At 44.3% G+C, this 21631-nt stretch overlaps 1 protein-coding gene across 1 annotated transcript; it reads right to left on the reverse strand.

Annotated features, from left to right (window-relative positions):
* Nucleotides 1-4720: 4720 nt before the first annotated feature.
* LOC110879503 (formin-like protein 2) lies at nt 4721-7604 on the reverse strand. Its single transcript, XM_022127973.2, has 5 exons — nt 7421-7604; nt 6245-6443; nt 5942-6153; nt 5425-5821; nt 4721-5341 (listed from the first exon to the last, which is right to left on the reverse strand). The coding sequence occupies exons 2-5, from the start codon at nt 6408-6410 to the stop codon at nt 5037-5039; spliced, it is 1080 nt and encodes a 359-aa protein (XP_021983665.1). The 5' UTR covers nt 6411-6443; nt 7421-7604; the 3' UTR covers nt 4721-5036.
* Nucleotides 7605-21631: the final 14027 nt, after the last annotated feature.

The raw sequence follows: 21631 nt of genomic DNA on the forward strand, positions 1-21631 counted from the left end.
ACTCTGAAGCACAAATAAAGGTAATAGATAAAGCTCAACGTTACACACCATGCTCTAAAATAAAATACTATCAGGTATTCTGGCCACCGATGTAAAATAAGAAGTCAACTATTTTATATTATTATATAGAGAATTAAAGAATTGTGTATGGATAAAGACAATCGTGTAGGGTCAAAAAATTAAAATGATCCTGACAAGATAAAAATGGTTGATGGTCTGGTAGGGCCAAATTGATGTATATGACTGAAACTAATATAATACACGATTAAAAAAATATATTTGTATTTCGCCCAAGTTATTTAAAGTGGCCTAACAATGTAGGTAATTAAGTAACGTACAAAAGGTTTAAAAGATAAATCGAGACCTAATAACTCTTTTTGTTCTAATTGCACAAATAAAAATTAAATACGTCTTTGGCCCAAGTTGTTGTTGTTATTATTATTGTTTGAATGGCAAGTTATTTTAATTAAAGTGGCCTAATGTTATGTAGGTAATTATGTACAAAAGGCTTAAAAGATGAATTGAGACCTCGTAACTCTTTTTATTCTAATTGCACAAATAAAAATTTACGAAAATGTATAGACTTGTACTATGAAGTTTTTATGATAATTTATTTCCAGTTCAGCGTGGTTGATAGTTGATACAATAGTTTATTTTGAGATACTATTTGGTTCACGGGTTCTTGGATATCTTTTTCAATATCAATCATACTTTTAATAGTCTATTATGTTTTGGAAGAAAAATGTAACTTTACATACCTCTTAATAAGAACTAGTGATATTCCCCCGCGCTTTGCGGCGGGGATTAAGTCGATATCAATTTGGTTCGTTACAGTACCTGCACTCGATATAGTAATTGAAAGAGAAAGCATTACATCGATTGAAAACAAAAAAAAAACACATATTGATATCGTACCTATATATGTTGTTCAGTTGATATCGGTTCAGTTCAATTGCATTTTATGTTTATTTTATTTCAACATTACTACGATATTTTTTTATAACGGATATTCTGCCGCTATCGTACCAAGCCCAATCAAAACCAATTGAACAATATTTGTATCGGAACCAATATTTTTTTAGTTTTTTGCTTTCAATAAATTAATACTGTATCGCTACCATATTGTACCGAACATCATTGGTACCGGTATACGTTCCGTTTTATTATTTCCTGTTTGATAACGGGTACTATGATCATATCTTAAAAGTTACATGAGAGAACAAAATATACTTAAATCAATTTAAGTAATAAGCCAAGAAATAATAAAACCTTAGAAAAATCAATATTGAAAAAAATCAAAAACAATTGTTCCCCTCTTTTTATTTCAACATTACGATATATATTTTTTAAATGGATATTGTGTCGCTATCGTACAAAATTCAATCAAAACCGATTGAATAACATCTGTATCCGTATTTATTTTTTGTGTTTTTGCTTTCGATGAATTAATATCCTATCGCTACCATACCGTACTGAACAACATCGGTACCAGTATATATTCATTTTTATGATTTCTTGTTTGATAACTGGTACTTTAATTGTATATTAAAAGTTATATAAAAATATATGTTTAAATCAATTAAACAAATAAAACAAATATAATACTAATAAAAACCTAGAAAAAAAAACAATATTAATAAAAACTCAAAACACTGTTCATGGCGACTTTCTAATAATATGTATAATATGCATATATAGTTTTATTTGTTTTTTTTTATATATATTTTAATGTTAGTTAAGTTATGAACTGAGATGTATTTAACATGGTATATTTTTTAGTATCATTACAACTTTTATCTATATTGTTTAAAGTATATTTTTATAGCAAATATTATATAAAAGTTTTAAAGGAAGAATAAACTTTAAAGATTGATTAGATATAAAGGTAACCTATATGCAAATGAATATATTGAAAATGACATAAATGTATTAAAATGATGGTAATATATATAAAAAATGATATAAACAGATTAAAAAATAAGTATATAATGGAAACGATAACAACAAAAAGAAAAGGGATTGTTTGAACATAAAATGTGTTAAAAATGATGGTAATACATCAAAAATGATAGGATTTGGTGTTCCAATGGTTTCAAAGTACAATGTGATATTATAAGTTCTAAATATTGCAAGCACTATGATGTATTTACCGCTTTGGTTTAGTTTGCCATCATAATCGCATGAACATATTGCTATCGCAGTTTCCTTTTAATAAGAATCATTTCGTCAAAGTTGTATTATGTGGGCACTATTTATGCCTACTATTGTGTTACAGTGAGTTTATTCTTAGCAAGCAAGCATGATTGTGCACTTACTTGAGTTAATTCGTATATGTATAAGTAGTTATGTTCAACAATTGCAATTGCAATGTAATCCATCTAAGCACTATCTTGTTAGAATGATTTTATGTGTGAGAATGTGGTACATCGAATTTTGATATTTCTTTGTCAATTTGTGTGTCGATACATGTCAATTTATACTTCATTACATTATATTTTTTATGCTACGGATATTATAAGAAGGAAGGGTGTCAAAATATCTATTTAGATACGGTTTAGCTTATAAAAACGGTTTTTTCGAAGTGAATTAATATAAAACATTGTATGGTATAATTTAATGAAAGAAAATATTAGACTACATAAAAAAGATATATATCATGTTTTGATCTTTTACAAACATCAACAACAACAACAACCATACCATACCAAGTAAATCCCACAAATAACAGAACTATTGGTAGGGCAGGTGGGATGTAGGCAAACATTTCCTCTATCCAAGAATAGAGAGGCTCCTTCTTGAGAGACCCCCGGCTCCAAAACAACCAACAAGCAGATAGACGAAAAATGGGTAAGTAATAGCGTAACAGTAGTCGGATAAATCATCAGCAAGCAACATATATGCATAGATACAAGAAAACCATCATATGTTGGTCTACCTAAAGTGTAAAAGAAATCTACTCCCCCCCCCCCCCCCCTTTCCAAGGCAAAGCTAGAACACGTCTATACCCTCACTTACAAGTCCTTAACCTTAATCCTACGTCTCCACGAACTCCTATCATGAACCATGTCCTCAGAGAGGTGCCATTCTATCAAATCTTGCCTACGTCTTTCATCCCAAGTCAACGTGGGCCTGCCTCTACTCCTCCTTCCTTCCACTGTCATGGTTTCCACTGCTCTAACTGTTTATGTCAATTGTCTCCTCTTCACATGCCCAAACCATCTCAATCTCCCATCTTTTAACTTGTCTGATATACTAGCTACTCCTAACCAATCCCTAAAACCCTCACTTCTTATTCGGTCTAACCTCGTGTGGTCACACATCCACCTGAACATCCTCATCTCCGCTACCTCCATCTTGCGCGCTTGTGTTTTCTTGATGGCCCAACAATCTGTCCCGTATAACATAGTCGGTCTAATTGCTACCCTATAAAAACCCCCCTTTAATTTTGTTGGGAACCTCCCTGTCACACAAAATCCCAGTGGCTGCTCTCCACCTACACCAGCCAACCTGGATGCGTTGAGATACGTCACTATCTATCTCCTCGTCCCTTTGCACAAACGATCCTAAGTACTTGAACTTAGTCGTTTGTGGGACCATTTGGCCCTCAATAGTAACCTGAGTGTCCTCGTTGTCACCTGCACCGCTGAAATTACAATAAAAGTATTCAGTCTTAGCCGACTAATCCTTAAACCATTGCCTTCTAAGGCTGCTCTCCATTCCTCTAGCCTCGCATTTAGGGTTTGTCTAGCTTCAGCAACTAGCACTATACCGTCCGCAAAAAGCATGCACCACGGAACTGTCACTTGAATAGACTTGGACAGCTCATCCAAGACAACTGCAAAAAGAAAAGGACTCAACACGGACCCCTGGTGGAGTCCTACTTCCACAAGGAAAGACTTTGTATCTCCTACACGCGCACGAACCCTAATCACAGTCCTATCATACATATCCCGAATTAAGTCTATATACTTCCCAGGAACTCCCCTACCCTCCAAGCTTTCCCAAATCAGTCTACGTGGCAAACTGTCATATGCCTTTTCAAGGTCGATGAATACCATATGTAGATCTCGCTTTTTCTCCGTGTACTTTTCCATTAATCTCCGTAGAATATGAATCGCTTCCGTAGTTGAGTGCCATGACATGAAACCAAACTGGGAGAAAATTATTCTTTAACCATCTTATCTTCAATGGGAAGGGAGAAATATTGTTCTTAGCATAAGTTGATATATACAAAAATATTCTTTAGACCATCTCCAATGCGAGGAGAGACCGGCATGTTTGAGTCAGTGACCACCCTTCATGTCGGTTAGCTCGGCTTCTCCCCTCCCTCTCAATGGACATAACATCACAATTCTATACTTGATGGTGTAAAATAGCTGATGTAACAGTAATATGGTAACATGTCTTTTAACCATAAAAACAATTTGCAAATCAATTTTGCAGCACTAAAATTTAACTGAAACTTAAGGGGGATTAAACATACAAAGGTGTGTGGCAATATTGTCTCTCCCATGGTAGACATATGTGTAAATTTAAAATAAATTTAAGAGTATGACTAGAGGGTGTATGAAACATATAAAACAAATTGAAAACATGGCACGCGCTCATAATTAAATGTCACTAAGTTACTCTTCTATGCGTGTGGGAATAAAATATGTATGGTGCTTAGCAAATAAGTAAACCATGACATGCACTAATCATTTACAAAACTAGCACACAATGAATCAAAACAAAACCCCCAGTTCTATCCAATGTAGCACACATATTATGAAGGTCTACATCACATCAATTTAATATTATATGTACATATATATAACGATGATGATAATAACCCTCTAAATAGACCATCAGTCTTCAATTGTTTTGGTCTATAATCTATATTTACACATTACAATATCCAACTCTCTCTACACACAACTTACAGTCCATCTCAGAAGAAGCTGCCTTTATACACAACTTCTAAAATCTATAACTTATCTAGGCCTCCAACTGATTATGATTAGCAAGCAAACAAAATCATCAACTTACTTGTTCATTTAGAATGCCAAGAAACATAGATACTTAATCATCTTGCGCCTTTTGGTTCGATTGTTAGATGATGATGGTGGCAGTGGTGGTTGTGATGGTGGTGGTGGTGGTGGTGGCGGTGCTGTTGACGACGATGGTAGTTGTGATAATGGAGTTGGTGACAATGGTGGTGGTGACGATGGTGGTGGTGGTGATGATAGTGGTGGTGGTGCCGTGTCAGCCTCGTTTGGCGTGCCCTTGTCTTCAGTGGTGGAATTTGTTTTGGAAGTTTGTCCTTTACAAGGTTCGGACTCGTTGACTTGGTCAACAGATCCTGCAGATAAATATCACAAAACAACATGAGAAATAAAACGAAGATATCAGACCAAACATATACACACGATAAAATAGCAATACCTAAAGTGGTTGGTTGCATAACCACTTGCGTTAACTCTGCAGGTGCAGAAAGATTCAACTTGATTCTTGAATCTTGAATCTCTTGATCAACAACGTCATCACCGAGTTCACGCAATAGGGCATCTGAATCAAATAACTCTTCCGAACTCATCGTCATACAGCTTGAATCAGCAGAACTGGTAGTACGTGATAGAGGGGTTGCCAGATCATCCAACTCCAAGTAATCACCCTCTGAAACATAATCATCAAGAACCTGATCTAAACATTGATTCGCCACATCAGACGGTCCTGCCACTGCCACTGCCACATCATCAATATTCTTTACAAAATGTTCATTTTTAAAACCTCCACTACTACTGTCATCTACCAAAAACACCCTGCATAACGCTCTAGGATCCTGCAGGTTATCCAACCAAACTTGCAATTGAATAGCAGGTCGGATTAAAGATATTATTAAAAAAGAAAATGTAATTAGATTAAGTACATGTATATGTGGTCTAAAAGATAATATGCATACCAGTTTACTAGTGTAAAGTTCAGTTGTCGTGTACTCTTGCATCATCCAATTCGTCTTTTGTAAATCATGGACCGGGCCTTCGTAGAATTGAAGAGTTTTTCTCAAACCGACAATCAAAGTAGTTGAGTATACCTTACAAGCCTCCCCTGTGGACCTCCAGAACCCGAATTTAGTATCTATTTTTGACCCAGACGAGAAGTACCACATGTCAGCTGCAAGACATTAAGCAATTTAATAAACATACAGTTCGTGGACAAGTAAAAACATATATTAGAAGATTTAACATGATAGCATGATACCAACCAGGGAGATTTGAGGGGGGGTATTGGTAAGGATCTACATCAGAAAGTACATTTTGCGGCGGAGTGTGTCCACTTTGTAGTTGCATCAATAACTTACATATGGTTTCATCTGTTGAGTATATATCGAGTTCAATTGCAGCAGAAGGAATGGGTGCTGGAGGACACATGGCGAATTGGACTTGTGTGGGAGAAGGTCAATTCTGCATAGAAAATGAGGTGTTTAGATAAATTGGCATTAAGGATAGATACCGGATCGCCAATACTATGTTCCAAAATCATACATTGGTGATACAGAAAACAAGATTGAAACCGAGGAGATTCATACATCGAAACTAATGGTCAATGGATGAGGTGTTAATATCAATCATATTAATTGCATCATTTCATTACCATTGAAGCCCAGATATTAAATTCAAAACTAGAGCTTCTAAACCAACAAAGAAAAATAAAAAATAAAACATACAGCAAACAATCTATCATAGTGGTTTGTTGTACTTGTATGATTGTATCCCACCTAAAGATATTAATTTCAGATGACATAAATGCCTAATTACACTGTTAACTTAAGCAATTAACTGTAAAATTCAACATCAATCTCCAAGATTATCACTTCCACCACAAACCAACAAACTAAAATCAGAATTTAAGAGTATCAATCACATACATCACACACTCATACGTCTTTTCATTAATTCAATCAGTAAAAAGGAAAGGGAAAAAAATTCTTATTAGTTGAAAGTTATTAGATCATGTACTTTTAAAGCAAGTGCCTGTATCCATCCAAATTACCTAATATATCAGTCAACACTTATAAAACTATCAACACAAAATCCCCAAAACGACAATTCAATCATAAAATCATTCAGTACAACAAGTATATCACCAAACACACCAACAAACAAACACCTAAACATAAATCCAGTACCAAATCACCACCAAACACATCAATACCAACACATCCACATATAAACACTCAACAAACACTAGTGATCTGTATACCACTACTCAAATAACGAATAAAGAGTAACGAAGAACACAAATTCGAGATGATCGGGGACTAACACACGAGCACACAGAAAAGGTAACAATACGGTTGACTGGGTCAAAATTAGGGTTTATTGTGCGTTTTGAGTGTAGATACTGTGACAGTGGGGTGATCGTCGGAGATGAAGGTTACCTTCGGAGAGGACGACGCCGCCGTCAGCTCCGCCGTGTGTCGTTTGACTCTGGATCGGTGAGTATGTGTGTTGCTTAAGGAAGTGAATAAGGGTGAGTGATTGGGTTGTTAAGGTTAACTAGGGTTTTGTGAGTGGTTAGTTTTGGATATATCCTCCTTTAACACGTCTCTTCCCGGAAAATGTATAATTGAGAGGAAATTTCATTTGTTTTTGTTGAACAAATTTAAGATTTAAAATCTAAATTATATATTTTATAGTGATGTAATAAAATATTATATGGAATTATTATTAATTTTGTTATTTTTAGATTATATTGTGTTATTGTGGTAGTCGTATCTAACACGGGGTTGAGGGTGGTTTAATAACACATTCTTATTAAAGTGGAGCTCTCTTTGAAGGTCAAAAGCTCGAGTGTCGCAATTGGTGGAATAAGGTTGGGCAATGTGTATTGGTGCCCCTCTAAATGGAGTTTCAATTGGTTTTCACCCATGTCATCCTTTCTTCCTTTCACATCGCTAAGCCATTCACAAAGATGCCTTTGGCGTCCCGGAGGCGGTTTTGAACACGTTAAAGTGCTAAGGTGGTTGGTGGTGTCAGACCACACCACATAGCCTAAGTGTCGAATGGGGTTCTAAAGATTAGTTGCCAATGTTTGTGTAATCATCATCTTCTGAATTATGGTAATACTTTCCCAAGTTTGTGTTGATGCATAATCATGGGTTTTGATTTTGATAAGTGGCTTTTCATATTTGACCTAGCTTAAGACTCTCAATAGTTGTTGAATGGTGTGTGAAAGTTGTATAACTTGGTAACCGTGCTTAATTTGATAGCATTAAAGAATTTTAGGTTGCTAAGATTTGATTCTTGCCATAATAATTAAAATTGACTCGTAGTGTATTTTTTTAAAGAATGAGATTAAACACCTAGTAAATCATTAGAGTTTGTCATAATCATCATTGAAACCACTTGGTATAATAATTCAATTGAATATAATTTGAATGATTTCTTTGGATTTAGTTGAAATAATAACTAATTTAAACAAAATTAGTGAATAGACTTTGAATGATTTATTTGAAATAAGTTGAAATAATAACTAATTTAAACAAAATTAGTGAATAGACGTGTATCACTATAAAAAACACCACAATACATATTAGTTATGATAAAGGTTAACAACATCACTATACATTCACTCTTTGATCTCTAATCAAGAGTTGTCTTTTCTATCAGCTTTCTCTTCATTCTTGGTAACTATAGGACATCGTTATAAACATTTCACTAACACATATAATGATCACTATACACTTCTCTCTTTTAAAGGGAAAGATAACACATACTCGTCCCTTGATATATATTTGGAAGGGATTACCAATCCATGAAGACTACAAGTCTTGTTTGGTTACCATGTGTGAATGGAATGAGTTATTATTGTGTATTGTTGGGTAGGCAAGAAAAACGGAGTAATAAAATCAGCGGTGAGTGGTGGTGGTGGTGGTCGGTGGCAATGAGTGTGGGTGGTTATAGGTGGCGGTGGTGGGTGTCGGCTGCAACGATAGGTGGTGGTGGTGGCAGCGAGTGGCGGTGCGGCGGCGACGACGAGTGGTGGTGGTGGCAAGGTGGTCGTTGGTGGTGGGTGGCAGCAGAGGTGGCGGTTGGTGGTGGTGGCGGCGGTTGGTAGTGGCGGTGGTGGTGGCGTTGACGATGGTGGTGGACGGTGGCGGCGGCGAATGTCGTTAGCGGTTGGTCGCAGTTGTGGGTGATAACGGTGGTGAGTGGGTGGCGGCGGCGGCGGTGACTGTCGGGGTGAGGTGGTGGCGGGTGGCGGCGATGGCGTCGGTGGTGGGTGGTGGCTTGTGGTGGGTTGTGGTGTTGTTGATGTTGATGAATGGTGCAAGAGGGGATGGAATGGAAAAAAAACATGGGGGATGGAAGGAATGATCTTGAGGGAATGGAATTGATGAAACAATGGTTAACCGGGCAGGGTTAACTCACTGGTCTCGTCAAGAAGGGTTAATCCCTTCCTCTCGAGGATCGCTGGCTGGATCACCGGTGGTTGATCTCCTGCACAAGGAAACAAGCCGTGACTCGTAACAAGGAGGATGGGGTGGGGGTGCTCCTTGTTACCACTCTCCGGCGTGAGAATCAGTAGTTTGCTTGGGAAGCAAAGTAAGATAATAGTAGTAGTGAGAGAGTTCTCAGAAGATACCTCAAACCTGGTTTGGGGTTGGTATTTATAGCCGAGGAGTGGAGGAGGATGATGATGGATGGACTGACGACGTGCTGCCCCTTTTCAGGTGTGTCAGGCTCGTCGGTTATGGAGGTTACGCCACGTCAGTCCATTGCTTACGTAGCTCTGACAGGTAACTGTCATTGGTGCCACTTGCACTGTGGTGTCAGTACCACTTGCTTGAGTACATAGGATGCGGTGCAAGCCGCATCGCTACGTGCGGTAACATCTGAAGTTACCGCGTCTCCTACTTGTGATCAAGGAATACGCGAGATGCGGTGCTAGCCGCATCGTCGTCTTGCCTGCATCCCTTGTCGTGACGAAAATGTCCGTATGGTGCGGTGTCAGCCGTACCACTACGTTCATCTTCTTCTATGCCTAAGGTAAGGCTTTCCTGTATTGGTAGAAGTGTTCACTGGACGCGGTGCGAGGCCGCGTCGCTGTGAATACTTCCGTTTTCGTACACCAGATGTGATGCTATGTCGCATCACTCTACCGTTCTCCTGTTCCATGTAAGTCCTCCTTTGTTACTAGATAGATTGGATTCAACCCTTGTGTCGATGCGTTCCCGCATGGGCACAAGTGGGTTGTTAGCTAGTGGGGGTTTTGATAAGGGTAATGGTCACTCGCGGTCGATGCTGACGCGAGATCTGGGACCATACCCCTTCAAGTCCCCCCAGTCTAGTGTTGCTGCCACATACAAGGTGTATGTGGGAGGAGTACTGGACTATGGTGTTTGGAAGGTAGTTTGGAGTCTGGAGAAGATCCTAGACCATGTGTGGTCTTTTCTGTATGTAAATGAAGTTGGAGGTCCGGAAGGGTCATCTGACGCCTCTTCCGTATCGGTGAAGGAATCTTGTCTGATGCGAGATTCTCAGCCGATTTATGTCACCAGGTGGTCTGCCACCTGTTGTTGTGTCGAAGGTCTCTTGGAGACCTTGTTAGTAATGCTGCACAAACTTCGAACCAACCTCTGAGATGGTGGTTCGAAGGTATGTGGAGGTTTCCCATCCTTTAAAGGTGGGCTTTTCTTCATACCAATTGTTGAATTGGTGCATGAAGAAGAAAAGAAACTTTTGGACCAATCTTTGAGACTGGGATCAAAAGTTGTTGATGCTTGCAAGTGCTTTGCTCGAGCTCTATGTTCAGCATCGAGTTATGAGACGACGATCTCTTTTTTGTGGGGTGTTCGTGTTTATCGTCATAGCTCTCTAGTAACCGCATGTTCTTTGCGGTTACCTCGTTGCGTCATTGTTGGCCATGTTTGGTCGAATAATGTATATTCATACTATGGGTAAATAAACATGGTCATAGGCAAGGGTATGCCCACCATTGTTTATTCTATGCGGCCCATAATCGGGTTAACAAAGTCATAAGCAGACTTGTTACCGCTGTTCGGACGCTTGTTGTTCGACGAGAGTTTATTTAGAGCGCTGTTCTGCGTTCGTTTTGGAGCCACTTACCTTCCCGCTCCAATACCGAGTTTGCCATGCAGTAGCATTTGTTCGGTGATGTGGAGTGAGCTTGGCTCTTCCGTAGCAACCACTCTGCGGAAGCTATGGTTATGTCCGTAGCTCCGCGTGAGTGTCTGCGGTTTTGTATTACCACGTTTGCTCGAAGTGGGTGTGGGTCGGATGTAGCTCTTGAAGGTTCAGGAGACAGGGTTGCTGATGTGCGTTCGCGTGCATACCCTTCCTTCCTTTTGTTAAAGAAGGTGTTCATATACCCTCTGCGGTTGTGAACCGGGTAGGAGGGATTTGAAGCTTGAAGAGAATGAAGGCAATGCAGTTCCCCTGTGTCTGAGATGCGGTTCAGTCCAACGGCCAATGCTGGTTCTGAGCATCTGACACACCTGAACGGGCTCGTGTGTGTCATGTCCGCATATTCCACGTGTGCTCGTGGGTCGTGCGGATAGGTATTATACCCCCTTATAGTGTAGAGATATATGTTTTTACCTATTTTTAGGGGTATGTTAAAAAACGACATGCGGTATGGGTTATGGTGCGGTATACCAGAGAAACCGCATGCCGCTTATAATTGGATAATGTAGTCGCTTTTTGTTGCATACGTGGCTGGACGCACGTGTGAGTTGGTGGAAGTTGGTGAGATCTTCCTGGCATGTGCTGAAATGAAAGGACGTTTGCACTGCCCGAGGCATTAAATGCACTGTAGCGAAGAGTGTAAACGTCTCTTGTGTCAGGCGCGTGGGCGGCCACGCGCGCGTGATAACCGTCAGCGGAAACGGCGCTCGAGATCATTTGTTTTCTCCCTCCGCATTAATTGCGATGGGTATATAAGGGGAAACCGTTCGTGGTTTCCCCTCACTTGTTCGAAAATTCAAAAAATTTGCCGTTTGAGAGAGAAACTGTTATCTGTCTTCTCCGACTATTTTTTTCTGAAATTCCGGTGAGGTTGCTGGTTTTTCCGTTCACCATCTTTCGTTTCTTGAATATTTTTGATGGCTGAACCATCGAATCCACACAATGTGGAGGGTGAAAACCCTGAACAACCGGTAGTGGTTGAAGGAGAAGAAGAGGGGGTTGCCGGTGGCGGATTACCGGCGTTGAAGTGGACCAAGAAGTCTTTTGACAATCTTATGCTTACTGTCCAAATGCCCCCTGAATATGGGGCTCAGTATCCATCGGAGGGTGATACTGGTGCCGACGCTCCGGCCGGTTATGTGACCATGTGGGCCGACTTTTTTGGTGACTGTAATCTTCGGTTACCGTTGACGGTGTTTGTCGTGGATGTCTTGGAGTGGTATAAGGTCCACATTTCTCAAATGAGTCCGCTTGGGATGATTCGGATTCGTAATTTTGAGTTCACCTTCCGTGCTCTTGGTATAGAGCCTACCGTCGGAGATTTCCGACGGTTCTATCAGATGACAGTGTCCATGGGGTTCTTTTCTTTCCGTCAACGAGACGGTACCCCCAAGCTGATGACTCCCCCCAAGGGGATGACGATGTGGAAGAAGAAATTCTTCTACATCAAAGCTGCTGCCATTGTTGCAGATATGACGTTTCGGAATGTGACCGAGACGATCATCGCGGAGACCATTGCGGTCCCTAGCTCGAAGTCAGTGGAATGGTTTCCGCAGCTTCAGACTATTGAGTCTGTGAAGCTGACCAACACGCAACTGTGGTTGTTGCGTATGATGTTGACTAGGAGGAACAAAAACTCAAGACCCGTGGTGCGGGAGAAAAGCGGTGGTACGTACTCTTCATGTGTTTAAGTTCCCTATTCTTCTTTGCGGTACTGATTTTATGTGTTATCAGAGGATGCTCCCGCATGGAGGATGTTTGCCCCGGATTTCCATGGGACGGTTGAGACCGTGGTTTGTGCGGATGGTGAAGAGGATCACAATACCATCATCCGTAGTAACTTCCGGGTGCCTACTGAGGCTGCACTGGCAGTTGAGTTGCCGCCAGGCAAAGGTATAATATCCAAGCGTTGTCACTTGTGTTGATAATGGTGGTTTATTGACGTATTGATTCCATGCAGGTGATCTTGGGGCCTTAGGGGACCCCGAAGCGAAAGGTGTGCCAAAGAGGCAAACTGTGAAGGGCGTGCGCTTTCGCCAAAAGAAGATAAAGGAGGTCACTACTGTGCCTCATCTGGTGCCGCAGGCAGCAGGTATCTCTCACTCCTCTTTTCGTCGACACAAGGATTATGTGATAGTATCTGATACCCTTGAGGGTTTGGGTACAGCTGCGGTGTCGCGTTCTGGTGCTGCGAAGAGGCAGTCAGAAGAGACTTCCGCGGGAGGGACAGCTGCGGGTCCCCCTGCGGTCGGTGAGAAGAGAGGGCCAGAGCAGAAAGCTGCTGGTGGTGTTGAGAGCAAACGTCGGAGACTGGTGACCAAAAGGTCTGCTCCGACGCAGAAAAAACCTGCGGTTGTCGTTGGTAAGTGTAGGCTATCTAGTCTTAACTGTTGTGTAACTAGTTTTGATAGCTATTTGACTTTTTTGCAGAGCCTCAAGATGAAGATTTTTCTATCTTCGATGCTCCGGAGTCCCCCCCGCGTGCCACGGGTGCGGGTGCAACGGAGGTGCCGTCGACACCTCCCGTCAAGGTGGTACCTGAGTCAACCGTGCAGAAGGAGGGTACCGCAGAGAATGCTGCGGCCCAGATATTTGATACTGTCGACTCGTCCAACAATCTGATCTCTCCCAATGAGGGAGACGATTTGAGTGTGCGGTTCACTGCTACTGGGAAGCAACATTCTGATGCTGAACCGCAAAAAACTGGCGCTGAAGCGCGGCAGTATGATGCTGAGCCGCAGAAGTCTTCGGTTGATAAGGGTACCGGCTCGTCTGCCGGTGGTGCGGGGTATGACGGGCCTCCAATTCAGCCTGGGGAGTCTGAATTGGAGTATTACTACCGCACTTATTCCCCGGGTCGCAGTATGGTGTATCACCGACCCCCCTGGACTGTTATGCAGGGGGATGACATTTCTAACGACCCTGCGGCATGTAGGGAGATTTTGGGTGGTCTGGGGACCCCGTTTGAAGTCGAGCGTGCCCGTGCCGCACCCCGAGAGCTGCGTATAAATCAGCTCTCATCGATGCTGGTAGGGACTTCCATTGTGGCTAATGCCATTTTGGAAGATTATAAAGTGTTGGGCCGCCGCGAGGAGGAGGCTGCTCGTATGCGGGCGTAAGCAGAGAAGTTGATCGACGCTGCTCGTGCGGGTGCGGAGCAGCTCGAGAAGGACAAAGCTGCTTTTGAGAAGCAGAAACAGACTTCGGAATGGGCTGCCGCTGCCCAGCTGAAACAGGTGCGTACCCTTGCTAAACTTCTTGCTGATGAGCGCAAAAGTTGGAATGAAAAAATGTCCACTGAGCGCAAGAAGTGGAATGCATCGTGGGCTAAGCAGAATGACATTCTGTTTCATGCTCGGCAGGAGCTGACAAATGCCAAGGCAGCGAATGCTACCTTGAGCCAGGAGAAGGCTGCGGCTGAGGCCATTTCTGTTAAGGCATTGCAGGCGAAGGCCGATGCCCTGAAGGCCCTTGGAGAGGCCAAAGAAGCCGGGGCTCGTGCCTCAAAGGCCCTTGAAGAGGCCGCAGAGAAGGAGAGCCGTGCTTCTAAGGCTCTTGAAGAGGCGAATGCGGAGCGCATTCGTTTAGGCAAAGTTGTTGAAAGCCTGCAGGTACGTTTCTTTAACTTTGTTGCTTTCGTCCTTTATTGTTTTGAACATATTTATCGAGTGAACTGTTTGCTGTTTTTGTAACAGGCTGAGGTTCAGGCCCGGGAGGTCGCGGTTACGGACCTTACTGCCCGCGTGTTTGCTGCGGAGAAGCGGGCTGACGCTGCTGCTGAGGCCAAGGATGCCTTGGTGTCCTCTTTCAACCAACTGGAAGCTGACCGTGAGTGGTTGCGGACTCACGGCATCGCGCGTGTAAGTATCCATTGCCTTTACATTGGCTTGGATTAGTATTTCAAGACTTATGATCCTTTTATTGCAGATTGTCGAGGCTATAATGAATGCCCCTGAGACCTCATCTGGTTTGGACCTGGTTAAGGAACGTGCGCGCGATGCTGGCTTCAAGGCTGGTTATAACCGCTGCATTGGGCATATCAATGTATTGTCCGCAGGCGGTTATACTGATCAGGCATCCGGGTTCCGTGACGTGGATACCGAAGGTCGTCTGAAAGCGGCCGTAGCCTCCTTTTATGATACGCCCCTTGCCTGTGTAGGGGAGCTGGACGAGTGTTTGGAGGTTGCGGACTATGTTGACCGCTTGCGGATGCTTTACCCTGATGTGGAAGAGGAAGAACCCGCTGGTGGTGCCGGAGGAGACGCGGGGACCAGCGGTACAAAATAGGGTTTAGGTTGGCGATTGTGCCTCCTTTTTGTATTCCTCTTGTATAGAATAGGAACTTTATGTAAATTCAGTAAGCATCATGTGGATACTTGAATTTTTTGAATATAAAGTTTCTTTGTTCAGTTTGTACAAGTGTTTTTAATTCTTGCATGTCTGAATGTGTGTATGCGTAACTTTACCCATTTATGAACGGGGTCAAGTATACTCCATACTTTTGTTGTATGGGTATGCATCAATTCTGTTATTTACCGTGTGAGGGTTTTAGAATTGCTTAAGCTTTGTAAAAGCTTATATTACCGGAACTCTACCCATTTGTGAATGGGGTCGAGTGTACTCCATACCTTTGTCGTATGAGTCCGCGTCAATTCCATTGTTTGCCTTTTTGGGCTCAGGAATTGTGTTAAGTGTAACAAAAACTTGTGTATCCGGCCGGATAAAACATGCAAGTCTTTTTGCCTTTTGCTGGCCTATTACAATATTTGTGTGTGGTTACCACTTGGTATGGGTATCACGAATGAAGATTTTGCCAATATGTTTTTGGGATACCGCAAAGTGGAACACGCATTTGTAATAGTAATAACAAACAATAATGTAGAAAATTGCTTATTTATTTATTTGCAAATGGCCTGCGGCCCAATAGGTTACATAGAGAAATGTAAGAACATGGCTTACATATAACAGCGTCGAAGCTGTTGTGCATTCCATGTGCGTGCGATAGGTTCGCCTTCTAGTGTTTGCAATCTGTACGCGCCTTTCCCTAAGACCTCGTTGATGAGGTAGGGTCCTTCCCACTTGGGGGCGAGTTTGCCTGGGCGCTCGGCATTAGATGCCTCATTGTCGCGTAGGACGTAGTCTCCTGGGTTGAAAGTACAAACGCGGACGCGCGCGTTGTAGTACTTTTCAAGTTTGGATTTATATTTGGCCTCGTTAATGGCAGCGTTTTCGCGCCTTTCTTCCAAGAGGTCCAAGTCGATCCTGCGTTCCATGTTGTTGTCTAGTTTTTCAATAGCCAACATTCTAGGAGAGGGGAGACCTACTTCTGCGGGGATCACCGCTTCTGAACCGTAGACTAGGCTGAAGGGTGTTTCCCCATTGCTTGTTTTTGGGCTTGTTCGGTGAGCCCATAAGATACTTGGGAGTTCATCGACCCAGCCACGCCTGGCCGTTCCCAACCGTGCCTTGATCCCTTCGACTAGGCTTTTATTGATACTCTCGACTTGGCCGTTCCCTTGCGGGTGTGCGACTGAGGAGAATATGTGCTCAATGTGTAGTTCCTCTAGCCATTTTTGAAATTCGTCGGCAGCGAAGTTGGTGCCGTTATCGGTGACAATGCACATTGGTAATCCGAAACGGCAGATGATGTGTTCCCAAATGAATTTTCTTGTTATCATAGCAGTGGTTGAGGCGAGTGGTTTTGCTTCTACCCATTTGGTGAAGTAATCAACCGCCACTATGATAAATTTGACCGCACCTGGAGCGTCAGGGAAAGGTCCCACAACGTCAATTGCCCATTTCTGAAAGGGCCATGCGGTTGTGACGGGGACTAAGTTGTTTTTTGGCCGCAAGGTTTTTGGAGCATGACGTTGACAGTCGATGCACTTGCGCAACTCTTTGACGGCGTCCAGGTGCATGCCGGGCCAGTAATACCCGGCATTCATGATTTTGGCCACTACCATGCGTGGTCCAGCGTGTATGCCACATATGCCCTCGTGTATCTCTCGAATGAGGTATGTGGCATCCTGGGGGTTGACACATCGTAGTAGTGGCCCGAGGTATGACTTGCGGTATAAGATACCGTCTCCCATCTGATAATGGCACGCTTTGTATTGTAGTTTGCGTGCTTCTGATTTGCTTTCGGGAGTCACACCGGATTGTAGATATGCGATAATAGGTGTCATCCATGATGTGGAACCGTATTGAATGACGTTGACTTGGCGCAGGGGTACCGAAGGATTTTGCAGGATTTCGATGCGTATCTCCTTTGCCAAGTGTTGGAAGCTGGTAGATGCAAGTTTTGATAGTGCATCTGCGGATTTGTTTTCGCTTCGATTAATATGGCGAATATTGAATGAAGCGAATTTGGATTTTAGTTGCAGGACTTGCTCGAGGTAGAGGATCATGATATCCCTTTTTGCGACATAGTCGCCGCGTACTTGGCCTGCAACTAACAAAGAGTCGACGTGGGCTTCCAGATGTTGCACGCCGATTTTTACTGCTAAACGTAGCCCCGCTAACAGAGCCTCATATTCTGCCTCGTTGTTTGTGCTTTTGAATTCGAGGCGGATTGCATATGTAAGTTCTTGGCCGTCAGGGCTGACGAGTCGCAGACCTGCACCCGCCCCTTCGTCGTTGGAGGCACCATCTGTGAAGAGTGCCCATGTCTCTGAGGAGGGTGGCGTTGGTGCAGGAGTTTGTGCTTCTTCGCATTCTTGGATGCGATTCACCGGTACTTCGGCGGCGAAATCAGCTAAGATCTGGCCTTTGATCGCGGGGCGCGGTTTATAATGTATCGTGTGTGCGCCCAGCTCGATGGCCCATTTCGCTAATCGCCCAGAGATGTCGGGTTTGGAGAGGATCGGGCCGATCCTGTAATTGGTTAGCACTGTGATGACGTGGTTTACGAAGTAGCGTCGCAACCGTCTTGAAGCGTGCACTAATGCTAGCACCAATTTCTCCATTATTGAGTACCTCGTCTCTGGGTCGTTGAGCATCTTGCTGATGTAGTAGATGGGTGTTTGAACCCCCTTTCGCTCCACAATTAGTACCGCACCCACCGCGTTGTCCGCGGCGGATAGGTATAGTATGAGTGGCTCATCCTTGCGTGGTGCGGTTAAAGTTGGGAGTTGTATCAAACACTCCTTCATTTCCCGGAAGGCCTGTTCAGCCTCTGCGGTCCACTGGAGTTGTTCTTTCTTTGAACAGCTTCGCAGGGTCTTGATGAACGGATAAGACTTAGCTGCGTGGTTGGCTAAGAATCTGTTAAGTGCCGCTAGCCTGCCGGCTAGCCGTTGCATATCCTTCATCGATGAAGGCGATGGCATGCGCTCGATCGCCTGGACCTTCTCCGGGTTTACCTTGAATCCATCTTTAGTCACGATGAACCCAAGGAATTTGCCTTCTTCCATTCCAAACGAGCATTTCCCTGGATTGAGCTTTATGTTAACGCTTCGCAGAGTTTGGAATGTTCTTTCGATATCTGTGAGCATGGTATCTTCTTCCATGCTCATGACGACCAGGTCGTCCATGTAGATTTCGACACTTTTGCTTATTTGGCCGCGGAAAGTGTCGTTCATCAACTTTTGGTAGGTTGAGCCCGCGTTGCGCAACCCAAACGGCATTTTTGTATAGCAGTAATTTCCGGTGGGAGTCCGGAATGCCGTTTTGTCTTCATCCTCGATTGCCATTTGTACTTGATGGTATCCTTTGTAGCAATCGAGGAAACACTTCCACCTGAATGGTGCGAGATTATCGACCTTTTCGTCGATTTCTGGAAGCGCGTAACAATCCTTGGGGCAGGCTTTGTTAAGGTCTTTGTAATCGACGCACATGCGCCAGCCCCCGGACGGTTTTTCTACCATGACTGGGTTGGACAACCAAGTCTGGTATTTAACTTCCCGCAGGATGTCTGCGGAGAGCAATTCTTCGATCTGCTCTTGCATCGCCTGATTTTTAGCTGACCCAAGGTGGCGTTGGCCTTGGATCACTGGCTTGATACCTGGCATGGTATTCAAGTGATGCTGCGCAATATCACGTGGGACCCCGGTCATGTCTGCGGGTGTCCACGCGAAGATGTCTTGGTTCCTGAAGAGGAGCTGCTTCAGTTGCGCTTTGGTGGTCGGGGACAAGGCGTGACCCAATGTGACCTTTTGTTCTGGGTATCTTGCGTTGAGAACCCATTTTTCTGGCTGGTCATTGGGGGTGGGCCTTGCGACCTTGGTCGGACGTACTTCGTCCGACATCATGACGTCCCTGCGGGCATAGATTATCGCGACCCCCGATTCGGTTGAGAAACCAACCGCAGAGTGGGGGACCGACGTAATCATATTGAAATCTCCTTGGGATTCTCTCCCGAGGAGTACGTCATATTTGGAGGTGTGAGGTAAAACCATGAAGTTTACCTCTTCTGTCCTTGTGCGGTTTCCGCTGGAAAGACGCACAGGAAAAGTAATCTGGCCTAGGGGAAAGACAGTTTCCCCTGCGAACCCGGTTAACGGGTAATCTACTGCTTGCAACCGATCTTTGTCCTCCTGGTCGAACTGGTTGAAGCATTGTTCGTAGATTATATCAGATGTACTGCCCGGGTCGATGAATAGACGCTCGGTGCAGTAGTGTGCTAGTTGGCCTGAAATGACGACGGCGCGCCTATCGCGCGGTCCGCCTCGGACTTTTGGAAAGACGACTTGCTCGTCCTTCCAGTCACATTCCGGCCTTCTTGCCGCTTTTCGCGGCCTGCCCTTGCCTCCGTGGATCATGTGGGTGGAAACCACATGCATGGTTCGCTTCCCGGAGGAGGTACCTTCGCCGTGAGGGGTAATGCGCTTGGTGGGTTTTTGCCCACCTGGCAAAAGATGTTGCAGTTTCCCCTCCTTCAAGGCGCGCTCAATCTCCAGTCGGAGACTGATGCAGCTGTTGGTGGTGTGGCCCGAGTCCTTGTGGTACTCACAGTAGAGTGTGAGGTCCTGATTTTTCTTGGACTTCATTGGTTGGGCCGGTCGCAAGAACTGTGGGTCGGCAAGGAGGACCTCACTTGGCGACATGGTGATCTCGGTCCAGTTGCGGTCCCGAGATTCTTTCTTGGACGCCCGATTGTCTCGGGGGGGGTTGTAGTTCTTTGGGTCGAACGTGTTGGTTTGCGGGAAGTATGGTTTGGAAATATCGCGATTTCCAACGTCCCGGTTGCGTTTATTGTTACGCTTGGACCCTTGTTGGGATGTTTCGGCTTGGGGTTTTGCCTTTGCCACATGCGGTTCGAGTGACCGCTGTGTCTGGGCGTATTTTTTGACCGCAGTCATGATATCTTCCCATTTTTTGGGCAAGCCCTCCTTGCCAGAGATGGTCATGATCATCTCTCTGTCTTTGACGGCTCGGATGAAGTGGTTTCGTGCCATCTGGTCTGCCACGTCACCTATCTCCAGGCACTCTTTATTATAACGGACGACGAATGCTTCGAGCGATTCGTCGTTCCTTCGCCAGATGTTCATGACGTCACACGAATCTCGTTCGTGGCGTCGCTGCTGGCAAAAATGTGCGAGGAACTTGGTGCGCAAGTCCTCGAATGAATCCAGTGATCCCACTGGCAAAGAATCGAACCATGCCCTGGCCAGGCCCGTAAGGGTCTGGGGGAAAAAATTGCACCAAGTGGGTTCATCCCACTGGCCGTTGATGCCCGCGCCCATGAAGACGTTCATGTGGTCGTCCGGGTCGGTCGAACCGTTGTATTTCCCAACGTTGAATGGAAACTTTGTCGTGGTGACATGGGCGTTGGCAATCCGTGTGCCGAACTTGGAATTTTCGGCCGCTGCCTTTGGCCTGTATGGTTCGTTTGCAGGGCGCTTTGCCGCCCTAAGGTATGTGTTGCGGGGGTGACTGGGAGGAACATAGTTGCGTCCTCCCGGTCTGCTACTGGTGTCATGCGAATCACCGCGGTAGCTATGGTCGTCAGGGTCGGTATGACCGTACCCTTCGATGTATGGTTGTGGGCCCAATCGGGTCTGAATGCCGGGGCCGCGTCTGGAGGTTGATCGCCTCCTGTCCTCGCCATGGGGGCCAAGGCAGGTATGTACCGGTCCTCTGGTGTGGGACCCGTATGAGGAATCATCCTCGTTGAGGGTGTGGACCGAACAGTAAGACGATCCCCTTTCTTCACGCCGGCTTCTTGAAGCCGGGCGTGAATGGATCCTGCCGTCGTATTGTAAAATACGCTCAACAGGGGTGTGCGGTGCTGGGGGAAGCCCAGCTCGTATATTCGCTTCAGTACAAGCGCGGTTGTATGCTGCAGTCAGCGTAGCTGCCTGCTGCTCGTACCAGGCATGAATGGTCGTGCCTGGTGGGATCACAGATGGGAACTGTGATAAGTCATGTCCGAACATAAAGGAGGGGCTCCTTTGTGTGGACGTGCCAATGTGTCCGGGTTGGGAGGTCGAGGCATTGACCCC

Source organism: Helianthus annuus, chromosome 9 (assembly GCF_002127325.2).
Source record: "Helianthus annuus cultivar XRQ/B chromosome 9, HanXRQr2.0-SUNRISE, whole genome shotgun sequence".
Lineage (NCBI taxonomy): Eukaryota > Viridiplantae > Streptophyta > Magnoliopsida > Asterales > Asteraceae > Helianthus > Helianthus annuus.